At 44.9% G+C, this 21,037-nt stretch overlaps 1 protein-coding gene across 8 annotated transcripts in view; it reads left to right on the top strand.

The window, feature by feature from the left end:
* ATP11B (ATPase phospholipid transporting 11B (putative)) overlaps nucleotides 1-21,037 on the top strand; it is a 219,162-nt gene that overhangs the window by 42,016 nt on the left and 156,109 nt on the right. For all 8 annotated transcript variants that reach the window (XM_077487902.1, XM_077487898.1, XM_077487901.1 and 5 more), the window contains exon 2: nucleotides 3,683-3,799. In XM_077487902.1, coding sequence (XP_077344028.1) covers nucleotides 3,683-3,799 — 117 coding nt within the window. The remainder of the gene's footprint in view (nucleotides 1-3,682; nucleotides 3,800-21,037) is intronic.

Here is a 21,037-nt window from a genome sequence, read left to right as displayed (position 1 = left end):
CATCAATTCTGGCCCTCTTTGAAAAAAGTTTGAATACCCCTGGCCTGAACTGATGAATACTTTTTTTCTTTGGATATGTATTATAGCAGAAAGTGAAAAAATATATATATTTTTTTGTTTATACTGCAAAGGTGACCAAATGTCTCAAAGGAAAGCCCTGTTTGTGGAGAAAATAGACATCAGTTTTGTTTTGGATACAGCATTGCACTTCCACACAATTTGTCATTTAAAGCGATGCAGTATTGCAAAAAAATGGCCTGGTCATTAGGGGGATAAATCCTTCAGGGCTGAAGTGGTTAAGGAAGAACAAGGATCAACGCTTTGGAGCCAGCACTTTCAAAACAATTTTGGCTATGCCAGTGGGCATACGCCTGGCAGATTTCCGTTAATACCACGGTGGCTCTTCCTCTGGATTCAGATAAATAGTACTAGTAGGGAAGCCACATTTCCTTACAGTATAGCAAGCTGGTCATTGTGGGTGTGGGGCCGTTGGTAATTTTATGTTTCTTCTTGGTCTTTCCCACATGGTTACTATAGCGTGAAATAAGAAGTCAGTCATTCTCCCTATCTGAGACTGGAGAGGAACGAGTGGAATACAAACAAGGAGAGTATGGAGATTATCCACAAAAACTTTAGGCTGCCAAACACATTATACAATTCCTTGTACAATCTTCTTTTAGATTTTCCAAAACCATATAATATGAGGTCAAACCTAAACCCTCTGTTTGTATGTAATCAGGCAGGCCCCTGCACTACATAGTTGAAATTGAAATAAGAAAATTGTATAATTTATGGCAAGCTTGGGTATATTTTTGTGTGGTGAGTGATCACATTTGTGGGGAAGAGACACAAACGGACACTATAGTGTGTTTTTTCTTCGGAAGGAAACTCAGATTATATTACAGCAACACAGTTATGTGAACTTTGTCACTTTGCTATTAAAGCACTTGTTTATGAAGTTGTGTGGCTACAGAGAGAGGAACTATTTTACTCTAATATTTTGCTTGCACAGAATTATACAGTATAAGGTTCATACTGGTGCATGTTCGCATATAGGGTGCTAAATTACATGTAGTTTAATAAAAACGTGATTGTAACAAACCTGTTTTACCTACTTGCTCTGTGCAGTGGAATTACAAGCAGCAGCCCCAAACCTCCTTGTCAAGTCCCTCACTTGTGGGTTTGATCGGGCAAAGATGCAGACAGCACAGCTTGGCCCTGCCCCGGTGGCTCGTTGCAGGATTTCACTGACAGTTGTGGGAGCCAGTGGCTTCCGCTGCCTCAGCAAAGCCTTTCAGAGCAAGGAGAGAAGACAGAGCTGCTGCAGACGGCCACATCACTGGATCGAGTGAGGACTCAGGTAAGTATAAGGGTCCTTTCACACCTACAGACCATTCATTTCATTGGTTGAGTTAATCCGTTTTTCATCATTGTGTGTTGTTTTTTATTTTTTTTTATTTTTAATCCACTACCAATGCAAAAATGGATGAAAAACTGACCATTTGTCAGTTAACATCCGTTTTTTGCCCTGATTTTTTTTTTTTTTCATTGATGAAAAATAGAGCTTTCATTTGCTCAAAAAACAGATGTTGATGGAAGTGGATAAAAAAATGGATGAAAATAATCGTCCATTGTCCTCTGTTTTTCCATAGAAATGCATTGATGTCCATTATTCATCAGTCAACGAATGGATGAAAAACAGACAAATGGGTCCTTATGTGTGAAAGGGGGGTGATACTGATATCTAAATATTTTTTACTGTACGGCAGGGAATGCATTAAGGTAACAAATGTTTAGGCTTTTAGAACCACTTTCATTTATTTCTAAGTGCTCATGCACACGGACGTTTTAAAAAACTGGCTGCAAAGCTAGCTCCGACGCCTGGAAAAATCGGCGTTAAAAAACGCGATTTTTACCGCGTTTTGCATTGCCATTTTTGCGCGTTTTTTTAGCGTTGAGTAGCGTTTTTAAAGAAACACATCTCTTGGCTATAGCACTCAGAAAACAAAGAAAATATGTTACGCGCTTGTGCGCATTTTCCCGCGATTCGCGTTTTTACAGCTCTAGCTCCGCGCCACGGAACGCACTGGTCCTGGGTTTTTTTTACAGCTTAAAAACGCCTATGTCATTTGCAGCTCAAAAACGCCTAGGTGGGCATGAAGCCATAGATTAACATGGACAGGCGTTTTTAAGCTGCAAAAAACGCTCAAAAAAGCGGCTGTAAAAACGTCCGTGTGCATGAGGCCTAATCTGTATATGGATTAGGAGATCATATAATCAGAACTCTATGATGTATATTTTTTTTTTTACACATTGCAGTCTAGACCCTTTCACACGAATTGACCGTTCAGGTTCACCTGTCAGTTTTTTAGGCAGACCTGAAAGGGCGCTCCATGCAGGTCTATGGAGCGACGGATGTCAGAGGTGACTATGTCCGCCGACATCCACACCGATCTGCTAAAATCAGCTGTATGGCGATACATACGCATCCATCCTGGCGGAACGGATATGCTGTCCGCTTTTGTCCGATCCCTCCATAGGAATCAGCGGGGCTCTGACAGACCCCTCCCCCACTTAGTGAGCAGAGATGGACCTGTCATCCGCCGGCTCAGCGGAGATCAATGAAGAGATCTCCTGCTGAGTTGGCGGACTTCGCTGAGCGGATCTGCCTCGTGTGAATGAGGCTTAAGAACTGTTTAGGTTTATTGATATGATTTGCACTTTATTGGGCACCTGCACTTTAAGAGCCATTTAAAACCACTTTTTAGAACTTGTACATATAGGTACTGTAAATATCTCCTAAACATGCGCCGTTTAGGAGATATTTAACTTGTAGTGCGCTGATTACATCATTGACACATTCGCTGTGAAGAAACAGACCTCCGTGCCGGTTCTTCCATAGGGAGTGCTGTGACAGGCGGCTCCGGTGCGCATGCGAGGGAGTGACGCAGAGCCGGAGTCCGTGGAAGGAAGAGGGGTGAAGATGGATGCGGGGACAGCGCGGGCTTCGTTTTGCATACCAGCCCGTTTTACTTCCTCTTTTGTTCCCTGCAAAGTAAAAGCCTATATATGGAATCATAAGATGCACCTTATGACAATGGTACATACATAGTTAATAGTTAGTAGGGGCAGGGATTAAAGAGAAATGGGGACAAAACCTTTTGGGCTGGGTACATACATGCTTAATGTTTGTTTTTTGTTTTTCATTCAGCCCACAAAAACCTGTGAGACCAGCTTCTGCCAGAAACGATTGTCGGCTCGTACCTGTTAAACTGACCAGTACTGGCTGATATTCGGCCTAACGCACTTATGCATGGTGTGAGTTGTAGGGTAGTAAGAGAATAGGTAAAGTGACAGTGTCTTTAATGTTGACTTTGCCAGAGTCAGGCTTCTGTAGACAGCCTGCGCCTGGAATCCAATGTCATCCACAGAAACGACGATCTTATGTGATCACTTAAATGTGTAACTGCATGCCTATACAAGCCTACCCCATTAACATCTGTCTTTTACATAAGGTTCTAGCTTAGGATGTTGTATTGTTGAACCAATGTGTGAAATATAGTTGTGAACGTAAATTGTAATTTACAAGTACAACAGTCTTGTCATTCCATTTTTAAAACTGTTTATCATGCCTGTTTCTTTTAAATATATGACTAAAAAATATATTTTTCTATTCTATAAGGGATGTGACCCTCCGAATTACAGTGAAACACGGACAGTATATGTTGCAAACCGGTTCCCTCAACATGGCCATTATGTTCCCCAGAAATTTGCAGACAACAGGATTATATCATCCAAGGTAGGTACCCAATTAATTTCCAATAATCTGTTGTAGATCAGTTACATATTGAATGAAATGAAAATTCCTGACCAGTGTTTGTCTCACGCTGTGAAAGCTGTCTCGATAGTTCGCATTTGTGAGGATTATGTCCTAAGACTGAAGACTTAGTAAAAATCTAGATAGCTTAGATAGATGCATGATGAGTCATTAGTGTGTTAAGGTTCAGTCCTGTAAATAACCATAATCAGTGGACTATTTTTAAGTCTCCTAGGTCTGTACCTTCAATTTATTGAATCGGTAGAACTGCTGAGATATCAAATTTACTTTATATACTTGTTTTAGTAGAAACTATCCAGATGGCAGTTGAAGAAATATGATTGTTTACAGATGGTGGTTTTTGAAATGAAAATTAAATTTTTGTACTTGCAGGGCAAATAAGCCCTTCTTTAAGTTAAGACTCTGGGCTAATTTATTGTGCTTTTTATTATTTATATCATGTTAAAAGTTGATTCCCTATTCTCTAGAATGTGTAAATAGGAACATCCACTTACCTTCAGTAGGGGTGCTGAAATGAATCGATGCATCGCGATTCGGGTGTCCCCGATGCGGCATCGATGCATGAGGACTGAAAAATCGCTTGCTAGTGACGTCATCCTGACTTGCCCCGCCCCTCCCGGGAAAGAGATCCGATCGTATTTTTAAAACTACTTCCCTTTCATAAATTCCATGTTACAATGGCCCCACTGTATGTGCTTTTTAAAAAAATATATCACTTCGTACTGAATTTCACAGTAGTAAGTAAAATACATCCCGATCATGCGACTCCCGTCCCGCCTCTCCTCTCTCCGCTCTCTTCTCACATTTCACGTCTGAGTCCTGACGTCAGCGGGAAATTATCAGCCCCGCCCACCTCTCTTCTGATAGGATAGCTATAGTCAGCGGGCGGGGCTGAGATTACCCCACTGACGTCAAGACTCAGACGTGAAACGTGAGAGGAGAGGAGAGGCGGGACCGGCCAGGAGTCACATGATCGGGATGTATTGTACTTACTACTGTGATATACTTTTTTTAAAAGAGCATACAGCGGGGGGCCATTTGTAACATGGCATATATTAAAAGGAAGTAACGACAGTAATGTGTTTGTACTCTACTTACATCTCAAGGTCCTTGCTGACTGGTCCCTGGGCTTCCTGTTGCACATTCCACTGTTTGCACCTTTCAGCACACTAGGAGTTAACAGGAATGCCAAGGACCAGTCAGCACCAGTGGCTGGCGGCCCGTGCATTGTGGCGGGGTTAGTGAAGTGGTGGCTGCATTTAAGGAGCACAGGTGGCTGCGTTTGACTTGCAGCTTCAAAGCCGGGTGCGCATGTCTCACTGCGCTGTCCTGCATAGCCGGGCAATTTTTTGTGAACTGTGATGTGTCCCAGAAGATTGCAGGGTGGAAGGGCCGCCCAAGTGGAAGTGGGATCTTGTCGGTAATCGTGATGCATCGCGGAATCGAATTGTTGACCAGAGAATCGAATCGTGAGACCAGTGAAGATACGCACCCCTAACCTTCAGGCTTTATTCGCAATGTTAAAGGGGAATCGCAGAGTATCTTTAATAATTCTGTCAACGCCATCAAGCCTTCCCTGCTGCTCTGTAGCTCGTTTTGTAGTTCTCAGCCCTAACACTGGGTAACCCTTTTATTATTATTATGGATTTATATAGCGCCAACAGTTTACGCAGTGCTTTACAATGTATAGGGGGACAACACAATTACAGTACAATACAAAAGGTATAGGAGGGCCCTGCTCTTAGAGCTTACATTCTAAAGGGAGGGGGAGGTGGTACAAAAGTAGTGGCTGCTCATCAAAGTTGTTGCATAGTGTGCTGGCTGGCCAATCTAGCTAATGGGGAATTCCCTTGCTGCTGTTTATGTATAAAATAAGACAGGCGATTAAGGAGATTTTGTTAAATAATATAGTATTCCATAGCACAGTGAGATTGACAAGCAAGAGGAAGCATTTGCAAACATTAAAACATTGTGTGGTATATTTGTACATTGTATGCTCCTAAATTACCCATATTTTCACCCAGTATAAGATTGCCACTCGTGCAGTCTATGGGACTAAACTCAAACAGTTGCTATGTTCTAGGCAACATTTGGAAATGTTATTTCTCTCTTAGTAATACACCAAAAAATACCCGTTGTCTGAAATTCATACTGAAAAATAGGAGTGCACTTTCTAGTATGTGATGGTACCTAGGTACTCCTGTGCCTACAGCCTTTAGGTGCTTATCTGTGAGATTTAGGGCATTGTGTTTGATGTCACTACTGCCTTGCTTTCTTTACAGAACTGGGGGGCTCTGACATAACGAAGCAATGCCCTGTCTCTACTAGAGCTGCAGGATTCTGGATAAAATAAGAATTACATTTTTTTTTTTTTTTGCTTAGAATAAAGATCACGATTCTCAGCGCAACACCATCTTTCAGAATCTACAAAAAAAGGGCTAACTTTACTGTGTATTTTTTTTTTTTTTCATTGAAGTATATTCTTACCCAAAAAGTTGCGTTTAAAAGACTGCTGCGCAAATACAGTGTGGCATAAAATAATACAGCGACCGCCATTTTATTCTCTGCTAAAAATATATATATATCTAGATATAGATATATGTATGTTTGGGGGTTCTACGTAATTTTTTTAGCAAAAAATACTGATTTTAACTTGTAAGTAACAAGCGTCAGAGAGAGGCTTATATTTAAGTGGTTAAACTGACCTCATTTGCAAACTCAAGTTCATCCTTTTTGATCTGTAAATGACCAAAAAGATGCAATGTTTCTTTTTATCTCTCAGCACTAGGGATGCACCAAATGGGTTTTTTGGTCCCGAAACCGATACAGAAAATCTTCCTTGATCCCGGAAACCGAAACCAATACCGAAACAGCACCGATACCGAAATTGACAATTTAAAAAAAAATATTTTTATACAGGAGCTGGTCAGAGACTGGGGACATGCTACAGGAGCTGGTCAGAGACTGGGGACATGCTACAGGAGCTGGTCAGAGACTGGGGACATGCTACAGGAGCTGGTCAGAGACTGGGGACATGCTACAGGAGCTGGTCAGAGACTGGGGACATGCTACAGGAGCTGGTCAGAGACTGGGGACATGCTACAGGAGCTGGTCAGAGACTGGGGACATGCTACAGGAGCTGGTCAGAGACTGGGGACATGCTTCAGGAGCTGGTCAGAGACTGGGGACATGCTTCAGGAGCTGGTCAGAGACCGGGGACATGCTTCAGGAGCTGGTCAGAGACCGGGGACATGCTTCAGGAGCTGGTCAGAGACCGGGGACATGCTTCAGGAGCTGGTCGGAGACCGGGGACATGCTTCAGGAGCTGGTCGGAGACCGGGGACATGCTTCAGGAGCTGGTCAGAGACCGGGGACATGCTTCAGGAGCTGGTCAGAGACCGGGGACATGCTTCAGGAGCTGGTCAGAGACCGGGGACATGCTTCAGGAGCTGGTCAGAGACCGGGGACATGCTTCAGGAGCTGGTCAGAGACCGGGGACATGCTTCAGGAGCTGGTCAGAGACCGGGGACATGCTTCAGGAGCTGGTCAGAGACCGGGGACATGCTTCAGGAGCTGGTCAGAGACCGGGGACATGCTTCAGGAGCTGGTCAGAGACCGGGGACATGCTTCAGGAGCTGGTCAGAGACCGGGGACATGCTTCAGGAGCTGGTCAGAGACCGGGGACATGCTTCAGGAGCTGGTCAGAGACCGGGGACATGCTTCAGGAGCTGGTCAGAGACCGGGGACATGCTTCAGGAGCTGGTCAGAGACCGGGGACATGCTTCAGGAGCTGGTCAGAGACCGGGGACATGCTTCAGGAGCTGGTCAGAGACCGGGGACATGCTTCAGGAGCTGGTCAGAGACCGGGGACATGCTTCAGGAGCTGGTCAGAGACTGGGGACATGCTACAGGAGATCAATGCAGCCTCACTGTGCCCAGCAGCCTACCAGTGCCCGCCATGTAGCCTGCCTGTGCCTCACCAGTGCATATAAACAAACATGCGCACATATAACACATATCTATATATATATATATATATATATATACATATACACAAACATGCACACATAGAACACACATATATAAACATTCCCCCATTAGAACACACCTGCACATGCACACACATGCGCGCGCGCACACACACACAGAGGCATACACACACACATCGGCCGAGGAGACATATGCAGCCACCGCTGTGGAGAGGGGGACTTTAGAGCGAGACCCCACAGGCTGACTGCAGCATGGGTGAGAAGGGAGGGGAGGAGGAGAGCTAAAGACAGAATGACACCCCCGTGATGGGCGGCACCGGGGGCGGGGCCAAGCCCAGCAGGCCCCACCCCATTTTCGGCACCAGTATCGGCGGAAATTCTCTTTCGGCTTTTTGCTGAAAGGGCCATTTTCGGCCGAAATTTCGGTGCATCCCTACTCAATGTTTTTCCGGCTTGTGCGATGCTTCAAAAATACAAGAAAAGTGCCAAATACCAGAAGTTATTTGTACAAATGTCGCAAAAAAAAAAGTTCTTGTATTTGGCACTTTTCTTGTATTTGGAGTATCGCACAATTTTGCACTATACAGGATAATTAGCTCCATAATGGTACACATGTACCTAGCCTTTATTCTGTTTTGATTATTGTTTGGCACAATTTTGTTTAAGCACACATGTTCTACAGTGACATTTAATGTGTATGCTGGATTGAAGAGGTGGTCATTTGTACATTGTATCTGCAACTTATTTTTATTTACTTCTCTTTTTTGGTCTCACTGGTAAGCTACCCCTCCCTTACTTCTCTCTCCTGTTTTCTATTTCACTTCTTTCCCCTACCCTCTCTTCCTATATACTGCGCAGCACTACTACACATAGATGATCAGCGATTTTTATTGTGACTACGACATTATGGCGGACACATCAGACATTTTTGACATCTTTTTGGGACCATTGTCATTTATACAGCAATCAGTGCTATACAAATGCACTGATTCCTGTGTAAATGACACTGGCAGTGAAGGGGTTAACCACTAGGTGGCAGTGTAGGGGGTTACGTGTGTCCTAGGGGTGTGTTGCTAACTGTGGGGGGTGTGGCTGTGTTTTACAGATCACTGATCTCTGCTCCAATCACAGGGAGCAGAGATCAGTGTCACTTGTTGCTAGGCAGAACAGGGAGATGCTGTTTACATCGGCATCTCCCCGTTCTTCCTCTCCGTGAGGCGATCGCGGGTATTCCCACGGCGATCAAGTCCGTGGGACCCGTGACCGGACTCGCTGAGCTTCCTGCGCGCCCCAGCGGCCTGTTAAATGGCAACATACACATACAGGTACATGATTTTACCTGTATGTGCCCTTTTGCCGACGTTTATAGGCGTGAGGCAGTTGGGAAGCGGTTAATTATGATTAACCTTTTTTTTTTTTTTTTTTCATTTCTGTCCTATCACTGCATATACATATCAGAATTGTGCTGACATGTCATGATGATATGTTGCATACCTTTTAAATAAAGAATAATAATAAAAAAAAAAAGTTGAAACACTCAATGCAAAGCTATTGGCGTTTTTATAACGTTATTTAATGTCCAGTGTCATTGAGGCCTTAACCACTCCCGGACCGCTGCATGCTGATGTACGTCCTCACTTGGAGGACGGATATCGTTATGGCGACAACTAGCTGCCATAACCCCGGTATCGCTGTGTTTGGCCAGCGGTCTAGTACAAGATAAAAGTGGTCTCTGCGGAGAATTCACCGCAAGATCGCTTTCATGGGCGGCAGGAGTGGGGCCCCCCCCCCCCCCCCCGCTGCGATCCGGTGCCCTTCGCCTCTTACCAGAGCCATCAGCAGCAGCAGAGGCGATCCGGTCCTCTCGGTGGCTGTGCATGGAGACGAGTGACACTGGAGGGGGCGGATGTGACGTCAAAACGTCACTTCCGCCCATAGCTCTTAAAGGGCCTTCCCCCCCCCCCCCCCCCTTAATTGCATTTTAGTGTAATTATGAGATCTGAGGTATTTTTGGCCCCAATAGAAAAAAAAGGGCTAACTTTACTGTTGTCTTACACTTTTTTAAATAAAAAAAAAAATATTTAAAAAAAAATGCGATTGTAAGACCGTTGAGCAAATACGGTATGACAGAAAGTATTGCAACAACCGCCATTTTATTCTCTAGGGTCTTAGAAAAAAAAGTATAATGTTTGGGGTTCTAAGTAATTTTCTAGCCAAAAAAACTAAAACAGTTTTTAACTTTAACCACTTGCTTACTGGGCACTTAAACCCCCCTCAGTCCCAGACCAATTTTCAGCTTTCAGTGCTCTCACATTTTGAATGACAATTACTCAGTCATGCAACACTGTAACCAAATGATTTTTTTGTCCTTTTCTTCATACCAATAGAGCTTTCTTTTGGTGGTATTTGATCACCTCTCGGTTTTTTATTTTCTGCGCTATAAATGAAAAAAGACCGAAAATTTTGAAAAAAAATGAATTTTTCTTCGTTTCTGTGACAAAATTTAGCAAATTAGCAATTTATCTTCATAAATTTTGGCCACAATTTATACTACTACACATCTTTGGTAAAAATATCCCAAATTTTTGCATATTATATGATCTGTGTGAAATTTATAGAGTCTACAAGCTATGGTGCAAATCATAAAGATTTGCAAAAAAAGATCACATCTGATGTACTAAGGCCTATCTCCATTCTTGAGACCCTAACAAGCCAGGAAAGTACAAATGCCCCCCAAATGACCCCTTTATGGAAAGTAGACATTCCAATGTATTTAGTAAGAGGCATGGTTAGTTATTTTAAGTTGTCATTTTTTCCCATAATTCTTTGCAAAATTACGATTTTTTTTTTTTTTTTCCACAAAATTTTCATTGTAATAGCTTATTTCTCCCACACGGAATGTGCATACCACAAATAACACCCCAAAATACATTCTTCTACTCCTCCTGAGTATAACGATACCACATGTGTGAGACTTTTACACAGCCTGACCACATACAGAGGCCTAATTTTGAAGTAGCACCTTCAGGCATTCTAGGAGCATAAATTACACATTTCATTTCTCAACCACCTATTACAGTTTTGAAGGCCCTGGAACACCAGGGCAATGGAAACGTCCAGAAAATGACCCCATTTTGGAAAGCTAACACCCCAACGTATAATCTATGAGGCATAATGAGTCTTTTCAATGGTTCATTTTTTTCCAGAAGTTTTCGGAAAATGTGGAAAAAAATGAAAACGCATTTTTTTTTTACACAAAGTTGTCCGTTTATAAGATATTTCCAACGCATAGCATTTACATAGCAAAAATAACACCCCAAAATACGTTCTACTACTCCTCCTGAGTATAACGATACCACATGTGTGAGACTTTTACACAGCCTGACCAAATACAGAGGCGCAACATGCAAGAAACACCGTCGGCGTTCCAGGGACACATAGCCTGCACATACCAAGAATTACACCCCCAAATACATTATGCTGAGCAAAGGGTAAAGAAAAGATTACCTGTGGTTTTAGAAGCGCAGTTGTCCACAGGAGGATATCACTGGTCCAGGCAGCAGGCAGGGACTTGGTCAGCAACAGCGAACACAGTTTTTCAGGCAGCAGGCAGGGATACTGTCCATATTACAGTCCAGGGTTAGTGCAGAGATGTCAGCAGTGCCAAAAATATTGGTCCTGGTAGTAGGCAGGTCCTTGTGGTGTGGTCAGTGCGGCATGATGGCAGTAAGTCCTACAGGCAGCAGACAAAAGTAGAGCCTCGTTTAGGACAGAATGGGGATAGGGGTAGAGGCTTCTCCCTCCCAAATCTCTTTGAAGCCTCCAAGTCTCCAGACCCTAATCTAGCAATAAGAAAACAAAGAAAGTTGTTTTCTTCTTCCAGAAAAACTATACTGGAGCCCCTCACATATGTGAGACCCCGTGTTGAATCCCACTAGTCCAGTTGCAGAATACAAGATCAGTCCAAGAGGCAGGCAAATATCGTGGTCAAACAGTCCAAGGTCAGTTCCAGATCAGGCAGAGATATATACAGAATCGTTAGACAGAAGCATGGTCGAATAACAGTCCAGGGTCAGTTCCAGATGAGGCAGAGGTATGTACAGAATCGTTAGGCAGAAGCGTGGTCGAATAACAGTCCAGGGTCAGTTCCAGATCAGGCAGCGGTATGTACAGAATCGGCAGGCATAAGAGTGGTCAAATAACAAGCCAGGGTCCGTTACAGAGCAGGCAGTGGCATAAGGGGTGTGAAGGTGTATGAAGGCAGGAACTGAGGATTATGTTTACCATACTTCACTAAAAATTTATTGAAGTATGGTAACGCCGAAAACAGTCGCCTATACAGAGGCCTGGTTGGGAAGGACATTGTGCACAATAATAAGATGTGTCTCTTCTGACTCCTGCTTTGGTACACACCTTACATCTTTTTTGGCGTCTTTTGCCTGCTGGTGTGGGGGGAATTTTATCCGGAAAGTGGCGCTCGGAGAGTTGACTTACAACGTCTGATCTGATATTTTCTGGTGGGCCGTTTGGGAAAATAAGGGCTGTGAAAACTTCCTCCTGGTAGCCAAAGAAACGTTTGGGGTTTTGGGTGGCGTTGCTGTAAATTACATATGAATTGTAAATGGCCAATTGAAAAAAATAAATTACTACTTTTTTGTACCAATGATATGTCCGTCTTGAGACCAGATATGGTTCCATCATTTGGTCGTTGAAGTCGACTCCTCCCATGAACAAATTATACTCTGAAATACATTTGGGTTTCTTTACGGGGCCATTCCTTCTGGGGATTTCTACGAAGGTATCGTTGTGGATAGAAGACAACATATACACATCCCTTCTGTCCCTCCACTTCACTGCCAGAACCTCCTTGTTTCTTAGACTTGCGGTTTCTCCTTTCCGCAGCTTCTTGTTCACCAGACTTTGAGGAAAGCCCTTCCGGTTCTTTTTTACAGTGCCACATGCTGGCGTCTTCTTCCGGTGAAGGTTGTGGAACAGGGGCAGAGATGTGTAGAAGTTGTCTACATAGAGGTGGTAGCCTTTATCCAGTAGGGGGTATATGAGGTCCCAAACAATTTTTCCGCTGGATCCCAAATAATCCGGACAATTAGGGGGCTGTAGCTGGGTGTCCTTCCCTTCGTACACCTTGAAGGAATATGTGTACCCTGTGGCTCGGTCACATAATTTGTAGATCTTCACCCCATAGCGGGCCCTTTTGCTGGGCATAAATTGCTTCATCCTAAGCCTGCCACTAAATTTAATAAGGGACTCATCCACACATATGTGTTGGTCCGGGGTAAACAATTTGGGGAATATTTCAGAAAAATAATTTAGTATTGGTCGAATTTTGTAAAGGCGGTCAAAATTTGGATCATTTCGTGGAAGGCATTGGGAATTGTCACTGAAATGTAAGAACCTCAGGATCATCTGATACCTGGTTCTGGGCATTACCGCGGAGAAGAGCGGTGAGTGGTGGAGGGGGTGGGTTGACCAGTAGGTACGTAATTGGTTTTTTTTGTTGAGTCCCATATTAAATGTGAGGCCTAAAAAAAGCTTGAACTCCTCCACCGTTAGGTCTCTCCATTCGTAGGGACGGGCATAATAGGAGGTCGGATTTTGAAAAATAAATTGTTGTGCATACAGGTTGCACTGGGCCACAATTGACGCCAACATGTCCTCCGTAAAAATTAAATTAAAAAAATCGATGGGGCTAAAATTCTCCGTGTCCACCTGGACTCCTGGCTGGGCGGTGAAAGGGGGAACATTGGCCTCTCCTGAATTAGGAGGAAGCCACAAGGGGTTCTGAAGGGCATAGGGAAGGCCAGCATGGCTCCTAACCCTTTGGGGCTGAGATGACACCCCACTGGTACTTGGCCTTTCTTTCTGGGGCACTGCGGTGCTGGTGGACGGCATTGCGGTGCTGGTGGACGGCACTGCGGTGCTGGTGGACGGCACTGCCTCACTAGAACGCCTTCGCTTGATGGGCCGGATATCTTCCTCCTCGGATTCATCAGTCAGTGTTTCACTGCTGAGGACTGGCTCATAAGTTACGTCTTCATAATCCGAATCCGAAAAGGAATCGGAAGAGGAGAGCTCCCCGTTGCTCTCGTCGGCCGCGGAAATAATTTGGTACGCCTCCTCAGCGGAAAAGACGCGTTTAGCCATTGTAGCACTGATGGGCACTGATGAGGTGGCACAGATGGGCGTTTTTGAGGTGGCACAGATGGGCGCTTTTGAGGTGGCACAAATGGACACTGATGGGTCGGCACAGATGTGCACTGATTTATTGCACAGATGTGCAGATTTGTTGCACGGATGTGCACTGCTGAGGCGGCAGATGGGCACTGCTGAGGCGGCACAGATGGGCACTGCTGAGGCGGCACAGATGGGCACTGCTGAGGCGGCACAGATGGGCACTGCTGAGGCGGCACAGATGGGCACTGCTGAGGCGGCACAGATGGGCACTGCTGAGGCGGCACAGATGGGCACTGCTGAGGCGGCACAGATGGGCACTGCTGAGGCGGCACAGATGGGCACTGCTGAGGCGGCACAGATGGGCACTGCTGAGGCGGCACAGATGGGCACTGCTGAGGCGGCACAGATGGGCACTGCTGAGGCGGCACAGATGGGCACTGCTGAGGCGGCACAGATGGGCACTGCTGAGGCGGCACAGATGGGCACTGCTGAGGCGGCACAGATGGGCACTGCTGAGGCGGCACAGATGGGCACTGATGGGTCGGCACAGATGGGCACTGATTTATTGCACGGATGTGCACTGCTGAGGCGGCAGATGGGCACTGCTGAGGCGGCGCAGATGGGCACTGCTGAGGCGGCGCAGATGGGCACTGCTGAGGCGGCGCAGATGGGCACTGCTGAGGCGGCGCAGATGGGCACTGCTGAGGCGGCGCAGATGGGCACTGCTGAGGCGGCAGAGATGGGCACTGCTGAGGCGGCAGAGATGGGCACTGCTGAGGCGGCAGAGATGGGCACTGCTGAGGCGGCAGAGATGGGCACTGCTGAGGCGGCAGAGATGGGCACTGCTGAGGCGGCAGAGATGGGCACTGCTGAGGCGGCAGAGATGGGCACCGATTGGCACTGGCGGGCACTGGCAGGGTAGATCTGGGCACTGGCAGGGCACTGGCAGGGTAGATCTGGGCACTGGCAGGGTAGATCTGGGCACAGATGGGGTTTTTATCAGTTTACTGTCACTTTTACACTCACAAACACCTTCGGTCTCCTCACACGCTATCGCTGTGTGAGGAGACACGTTCGGCAATGGGTGATGATCTCATTTGTTTACATTTGAGATCATCACCCATTGGAGGAGGCGATCGCGCTGTAAACGGCCGCTGTGATTGGCCGTTTACAGCGATCTGTGATTGGCTGTGTCCAGCGGACACGGCCAACACAGATTTTCCCCGATGCGCGCTCCCGGGAGCGCGCGGGGAACTCTTAAAGGGGACGACGTCAATAGACGTAGTCCCGGAAATTGAGATCCGCGCTATACACGTCTTTTTACTATAGCGCGGATCTCAAGTGGTTAAGCAACACATCTAAAAAAAAAAAAAGCCCGGTCCTTAAGTGGTTAAAGTCTAGGTCCAGTCCCCCAGAAAAATTAAGTCCGCTCCAAATGCTGTATCTGACTTTGGGTTTCAGCATGGTCTTCACCCAAACGTATTCAATCGGCTTTGGGTCCAGGCGCCAGTGTCTTAAATAAGGCAAACCTTTCGGCTTCACAGCCGGGTCCCACTGCGCATGTGCGAGCCTTGCTGCGCTTTGCAAATGGTCCTGCAGTCTTCTGGGACCTGTAATCAGTTCCACAAGACTGCAGGGGAAGAGCAGGCTGAACTTGAGCTCAGAATGCCCGGTGATCTGAGCTGAAGTGAGAGCGGGTACCTGTTAAAAGCAAACTTTCAATAATTAAAGAGCGGCACTTTTTAGGTCATTCCTTCTTCCTGGCTTAGCATCACTGCTTCCTGGGTGAGCTCACTGGACAGAGGTGGTGATGTTGGCTTTGTGCTCAATGATGGGACTGTAGAAAAGGAAGTCTAGAGACATGGAAAACTGAGTTGACGAACCAAGAAGGTGAATGGCTGAATCGGGAACTAAGCTAGTCGCCTACCTGTCTGTGCAGTTTGTAAAATGCGTGTAAGGCTGGCCATAGACTGTTCAGATCTCGGCCGATCCCTGCTGAACTGGCCGAGATTGGAATCCTTTGTGGCCAGGCTGAATGTACTTGGGCACAACAGCCTGCCGGATTCAATTGCGAATTTATCGCTAGCGGCTGCTATAGCCACTAGCAATAATCTCTGTCTTCTGGTGGGGATAGCTTCCCCCACCCGCCCCTGTGGAGAGCAGACATTTGCTTGTCAGGATGGATTCCCCTATTGGCACTGTCTGTGTTGATGGGAAATTGTGTACATTTCGTACCTGCTACCTGTGGTTGCAGGAAAAAAGATTTCACCCTCTATGGTCTGCCTAAGTCACAAAATTGGTTGTACAGTGCTAAACACCTTTGTAAGGTAAGAGCATATATACATTCATGCATTTTAGCCTTGTATTTAGCAGTTCGCCTGGAGTTTTGAACCAAAATGAAATGTGCCAGTGTATTCCAAGAGGTTGCCAGTATTTGTTTTTGCAGGCTTTCTCAAGGAAAAGAACAAATTGCTGGCATGCTTTGGGCCCTGCTGAATATCTTGATCACACTAGCCACACTAAAACATTTTGTTCGTGCAGCTAATGGCCGATGTGTGGCAGCGGTGGCGAGTTTATCATTTCAGTGGGGAAACTATCATTTATATAGAAGTTGTCCTGTTCCTTACAGGCTGTCTTTGTTCAGCGCTATAGTCATCCTTGGTTAGGTTCTTACTTAGATCTACACTGTAATATGTCAATTATCCTGAGTTTGTGGGGTTTAAATAGTTTGCGTGTTTGCCTTACAGATGATGTGTAGATTGAGTAAATGAATGTATAGAAAGCATTGTTTCAATGCTTGTTGTGGTAGCCTGTCAGATTATGCATACCATTTGCAGTGGAGTTTAAAGAAAAAATATTAGGACAGAAAGCTCATCATGACTCTGTGCAACAAGCGTTGTGTAGACTTTAAACGGCCTGCTGTGCTCCAGACCTCCAATTCAGTCTGGAGCACTTCAGACTGCACACTGGGTGACAGTGGCTCTGGCAAGCTTTAGCACTGTCAGTGATGGCCGCGGTCCAGCACTAAAGTCTAGGAACTGAATGAATCCTTGGAGAGCTGGCAGCAGACAATCTGGAGACTGTCTCTCAACCCTGGGCAAGCTCCACCAACCCCGGTTCCCCTGGTAAATCATTCTCACTCGCGAGTAATCGGTTGACAGGTTTAGCAAGTCTCTGTGGAGATGAGGGTGGGCAGATTTTGCTCAGCAGGTGTCGGGCAGCTTCCAGACACAGTCCGCAAATTGTCAGTGCAAACCAACTCTCTGCTTTTTGCTGCTGAGGGTCGTCTGACAAAGACCTGTGTTGAAGTATTTTTGTAAATAGTTAATTTTGATAGTTAAATTACCATTCATGTGATCATATGTTAATGCAATTGTATTGATATATTTTGGGTATGTAAAAAGTGTGCAATAAAGCCAGCTAGAAGAATTCTGAAATGTGCTTACAATAATCCATATGTAAAAAGACCATTGATGCCCATTATGCAGCGCTAAAAAAAACACAATTATGAAAGCTAATCTATTGTATGCCCCTCTGAGCATGTCACCAAAGGACACCTTTAGTTTCTAACATGACCATCACTGATCTAGGCACTTTAGCCACTTTGTATAACATATCCTATTGTCAGCATACCATATTAAAGTAGCCAGAAATGCACAGACTTTCCAATTCCTGTAACATCTTTTGGAAAATCGTTGCCATAAGGATCCCTACTGTACTGTACTAAACTCCCGTACATAGATAAGCAGGAACAAGATTCAGGGGAAACACTCAAAGGGAGACTCTAATAAAACTTGGACAGACACTTAAAATGTTTTCTTAAATAGGAAGTAAACTCTGATCCATTACTTGTACCTATAGGTAAGCCTATAATAAGGCTTGCCTATAGGTGCCCGTTTTGGAGATTTAGTATACATTCAGCTGACGACATTGCACATGCGTTCTGAAGGAATGGCCACTCGTGTCATTTCTTCATATTCCTGCGCTCTGAAAGGCAGCTCCCACACGCATGCACGGGAGTGAGGTCACGTGGCTCTGACCAATCACACAGCTGATGTCCGAACTCAGAAGGAAGACAGGTGAAAATGGATGCGGCCTGCAGAGGGGCACGGCATCTATCGAAGGCTTCACTTGCAGGCACGTTTCACATAATGTGCTAGTATGCATGGCATACTAACACATTATGGCTTTAATTTGCAGGTCATAAAAAAATTGGCAGTTTACTTCCTCTTTAACATATTGGTCCAAGAAAGCACACATAAGGTGCTCTTGCACTGGTATACAACACCAGATCATATAGACAAATTTGACCTAAGTGCCTCCTTCACCTTTTTCTGAGGTAGCAGAGAACAAGGTACCATCAAACACATTTGGCAGCACTGCACCATGGCCACTCGCTTCTGGATACACATATACAACATGCTTAAACAGTTGTGAACTTGGAAAGCTCTGTTACATAGACCTGATTCAGATCTTGCTAAGTGGAAGCTGGTGGAGTTTGCTTTCCTAGCAGCTAGGCAAACATTGGCCAAAGCTTGGAAATTAACTACTACTAACTTTGGAGAAGTGAGAGAGAGAATAATGGGCACTGTGGTGCAGGAGAATATTACCGCAATACTTAGCAGCACACACGCTAACTTCCTTAAAGTGGTTGTAAACTCTCCCCCACAACTTTGTCCCATGTAAATCCGCATAAAAAAACATAATGAACACTGCTTGTAGATATCTCCGTACTTGCTTAGTATTGTCGTAATCCTTTTTGTTCTTTAGAATTAAGTCACTGAGCATGCCCAGATCTCCCCTGATTTAAAGCGGAAGTCCGCCCGGAGTTCCGCCGTTTTTTTTTTTTTTTTTTTTTAAAAGCCAGCAGCTACAAATACTGCAGCTGCTGACTTTTTAAAATAAGGACACTTACCCGCCCAGCGCGCCAGCGATGTCGGCACCCGAAGCCGATCTCTCGATCGTCTCTCGGGTGCTGCCGCCGCCATCTTGGGTATGGGAATCAGGAAGTGGAGCCTTTCGGCTTCATTTCCCGGTTCCCTGACTGCGCATGCGCGAGTCGCGCTGCGCAATAAGGATGGACCCGCTGCCTCTGGGATCTGTGTGTTTCCCAGCAGGCAGCGGGGGACTTTCGGAAAGGGGCGTATATTCACGCCCCTTTCAGCAGAGAGCTATCCCAAAAGTGGGTGCAGATACCTGTATTGTACAGGTACCTGCACCCCCCTCCCCCCTGAAAGGTGCCAATTGTGGCACCGGAGGGGGGGAGGGTTCCAATGAGCGGAAGGTCCACTTTAGGGTGGACCTCCGCTTTAAGGCACACTCTCTATGTGCTTGTCTATCCGTTATCAGGACTTCCTATGGCACAACACTTAACTCCTAGGAGACGTCAGACTCATTCAAAGCTTCCTCCTACACACCATGTGACATGACATACAATGTAAACCTGCCCATTACTGCAGTCTTATCAGCTGAAGCTGATAAGACTGACAAAGGGAAACATTAGACATCGGTACAAGTAAATACTATGAAATAAAATAAGTCGGCTATGAACAGGGAAGCGGGGTTGCCATAGAAACGTTGGATTGAGACGGAGGCTTGGTTAACGGTACAGGAAGTGCTCAATGTAAGAGCGGAAATACACTCCACTGTGGACTCAGAAAACAATACTTAAGATGGCGCTGCGTAACCCCTGGAAACAATTTTTTTTTAATTTCTTTAAACAGTAAGTAATATGCGATTTGGGCTGGATTACAGTGGCTATAGTCTGATAATTATTGTAATGGACTAAATGAAGAGAAGCATCAGAGTGGGAGAGTTTACTTCCTCTTTAAGGTTGGGACTCTGTAGTTGGACTACAATAGCCACATGAATCTCAATCACTCCCTTATCGCCTTGTAACTTGCTTGATCAGCTCACATTGGGTTGAGTGCGTGGCCACGCCCCCGTGGCCCTCCCTGTTCTTACCCTCCCCCCACCTTTCTCCTTTTTGTTCTTTCTCTCTGTCCTTTCTATTTTTATTTTTCTCCTTTTCTGTCTCTTCTATTCTGTGCAACCCTTTGAAATGCAGTCTTACAAATAAACTTCTTTTTAATTTTCACAAATCTAAAAAAAAAAAACTTTTTTTTCATATATGAACACCACAAACCAAAAACACTATCTAAATTAATGTATAATATTCATAGCAAACTCCTCCATCCATCCATGTCTAGATTGCCTTATTTTGATGAGACATAACTATGAAAAACAACCCCTAGCATTCCTGGCCATTGTCATGGTAAGGGCAAATGATCCATGTAGCATTTACTTATTGGGATCCATCTACCCTTAGCTCAGGTTTGCAGGCAGGAGGGTGTGCTTGGCTGAGGAAACTCATCCTACCCTTCTGAAAACTCATGGGGTATATAATATTTGCTTAGGCCAGAAACCATGACATAAATGAAGAAATGTGTGTAAGAGAAAAAAAAAAAATTAAATTAAAACCGCAAATAATTATGATATACTTTTCTATCTATTAACTAATGCTAGCAATATAATGAATAAAGGAGATGTCTAGCCTGACCTAGTTTGACTGGGCTTCTCCTATGGATCTCAGGAGTGAAATTTGTTTTGCAGTCCTGTGACCTGTTTTCAGCAGTCTGAAGTCCGCTATTTGAAAAAAATAGAAAAAATCTGCGCTTAGTAAAAAAACAATCAAAAAATCAGCAGCTGAACACCATAACCAGGATACTGGGCACAAAGAAAACAAAAGAAATAGAGTGCAGCACTTGGCCACTAAATGTGAATGTGACCTAAAAAATTGTGCAAAAAAAAAACGTGAAATCAAATATACATATTGTGAAAAATATTAAGAAAAAAAATCTTATTAAACTCAAGTGTCCAATGAGGTAATAAAAAACAAATTGTGAGCTCAAATGTCCATATGTAAATTAATACAAAAAATATAAGTAATGCCCAGTGTATATATGAAATAGAAGTACCGTATTTGCCGGCGTATAAGACGACCTTTTACACTTAAAAA

This window comes from Lithobates pipiens, unplaced genomic scaffold (assembly GCF_037356315.1).
Source record: "Lithobates pipiens isolate NorthernLeopardFrog02 unplaced genomic scaffold, aLitPip1_a1.2 Scaffold_18, whole genome shotgun sequence".
NCBI classification, from domain to species: Eukaryota; Metazoa; Chordata; class Amphibia; order Anura; family Ranidae; genus Lithobates; species Lithobates pipiens.
This window is presented reverse-complemented; position numbering and strand designations above follow the sequence as displayed.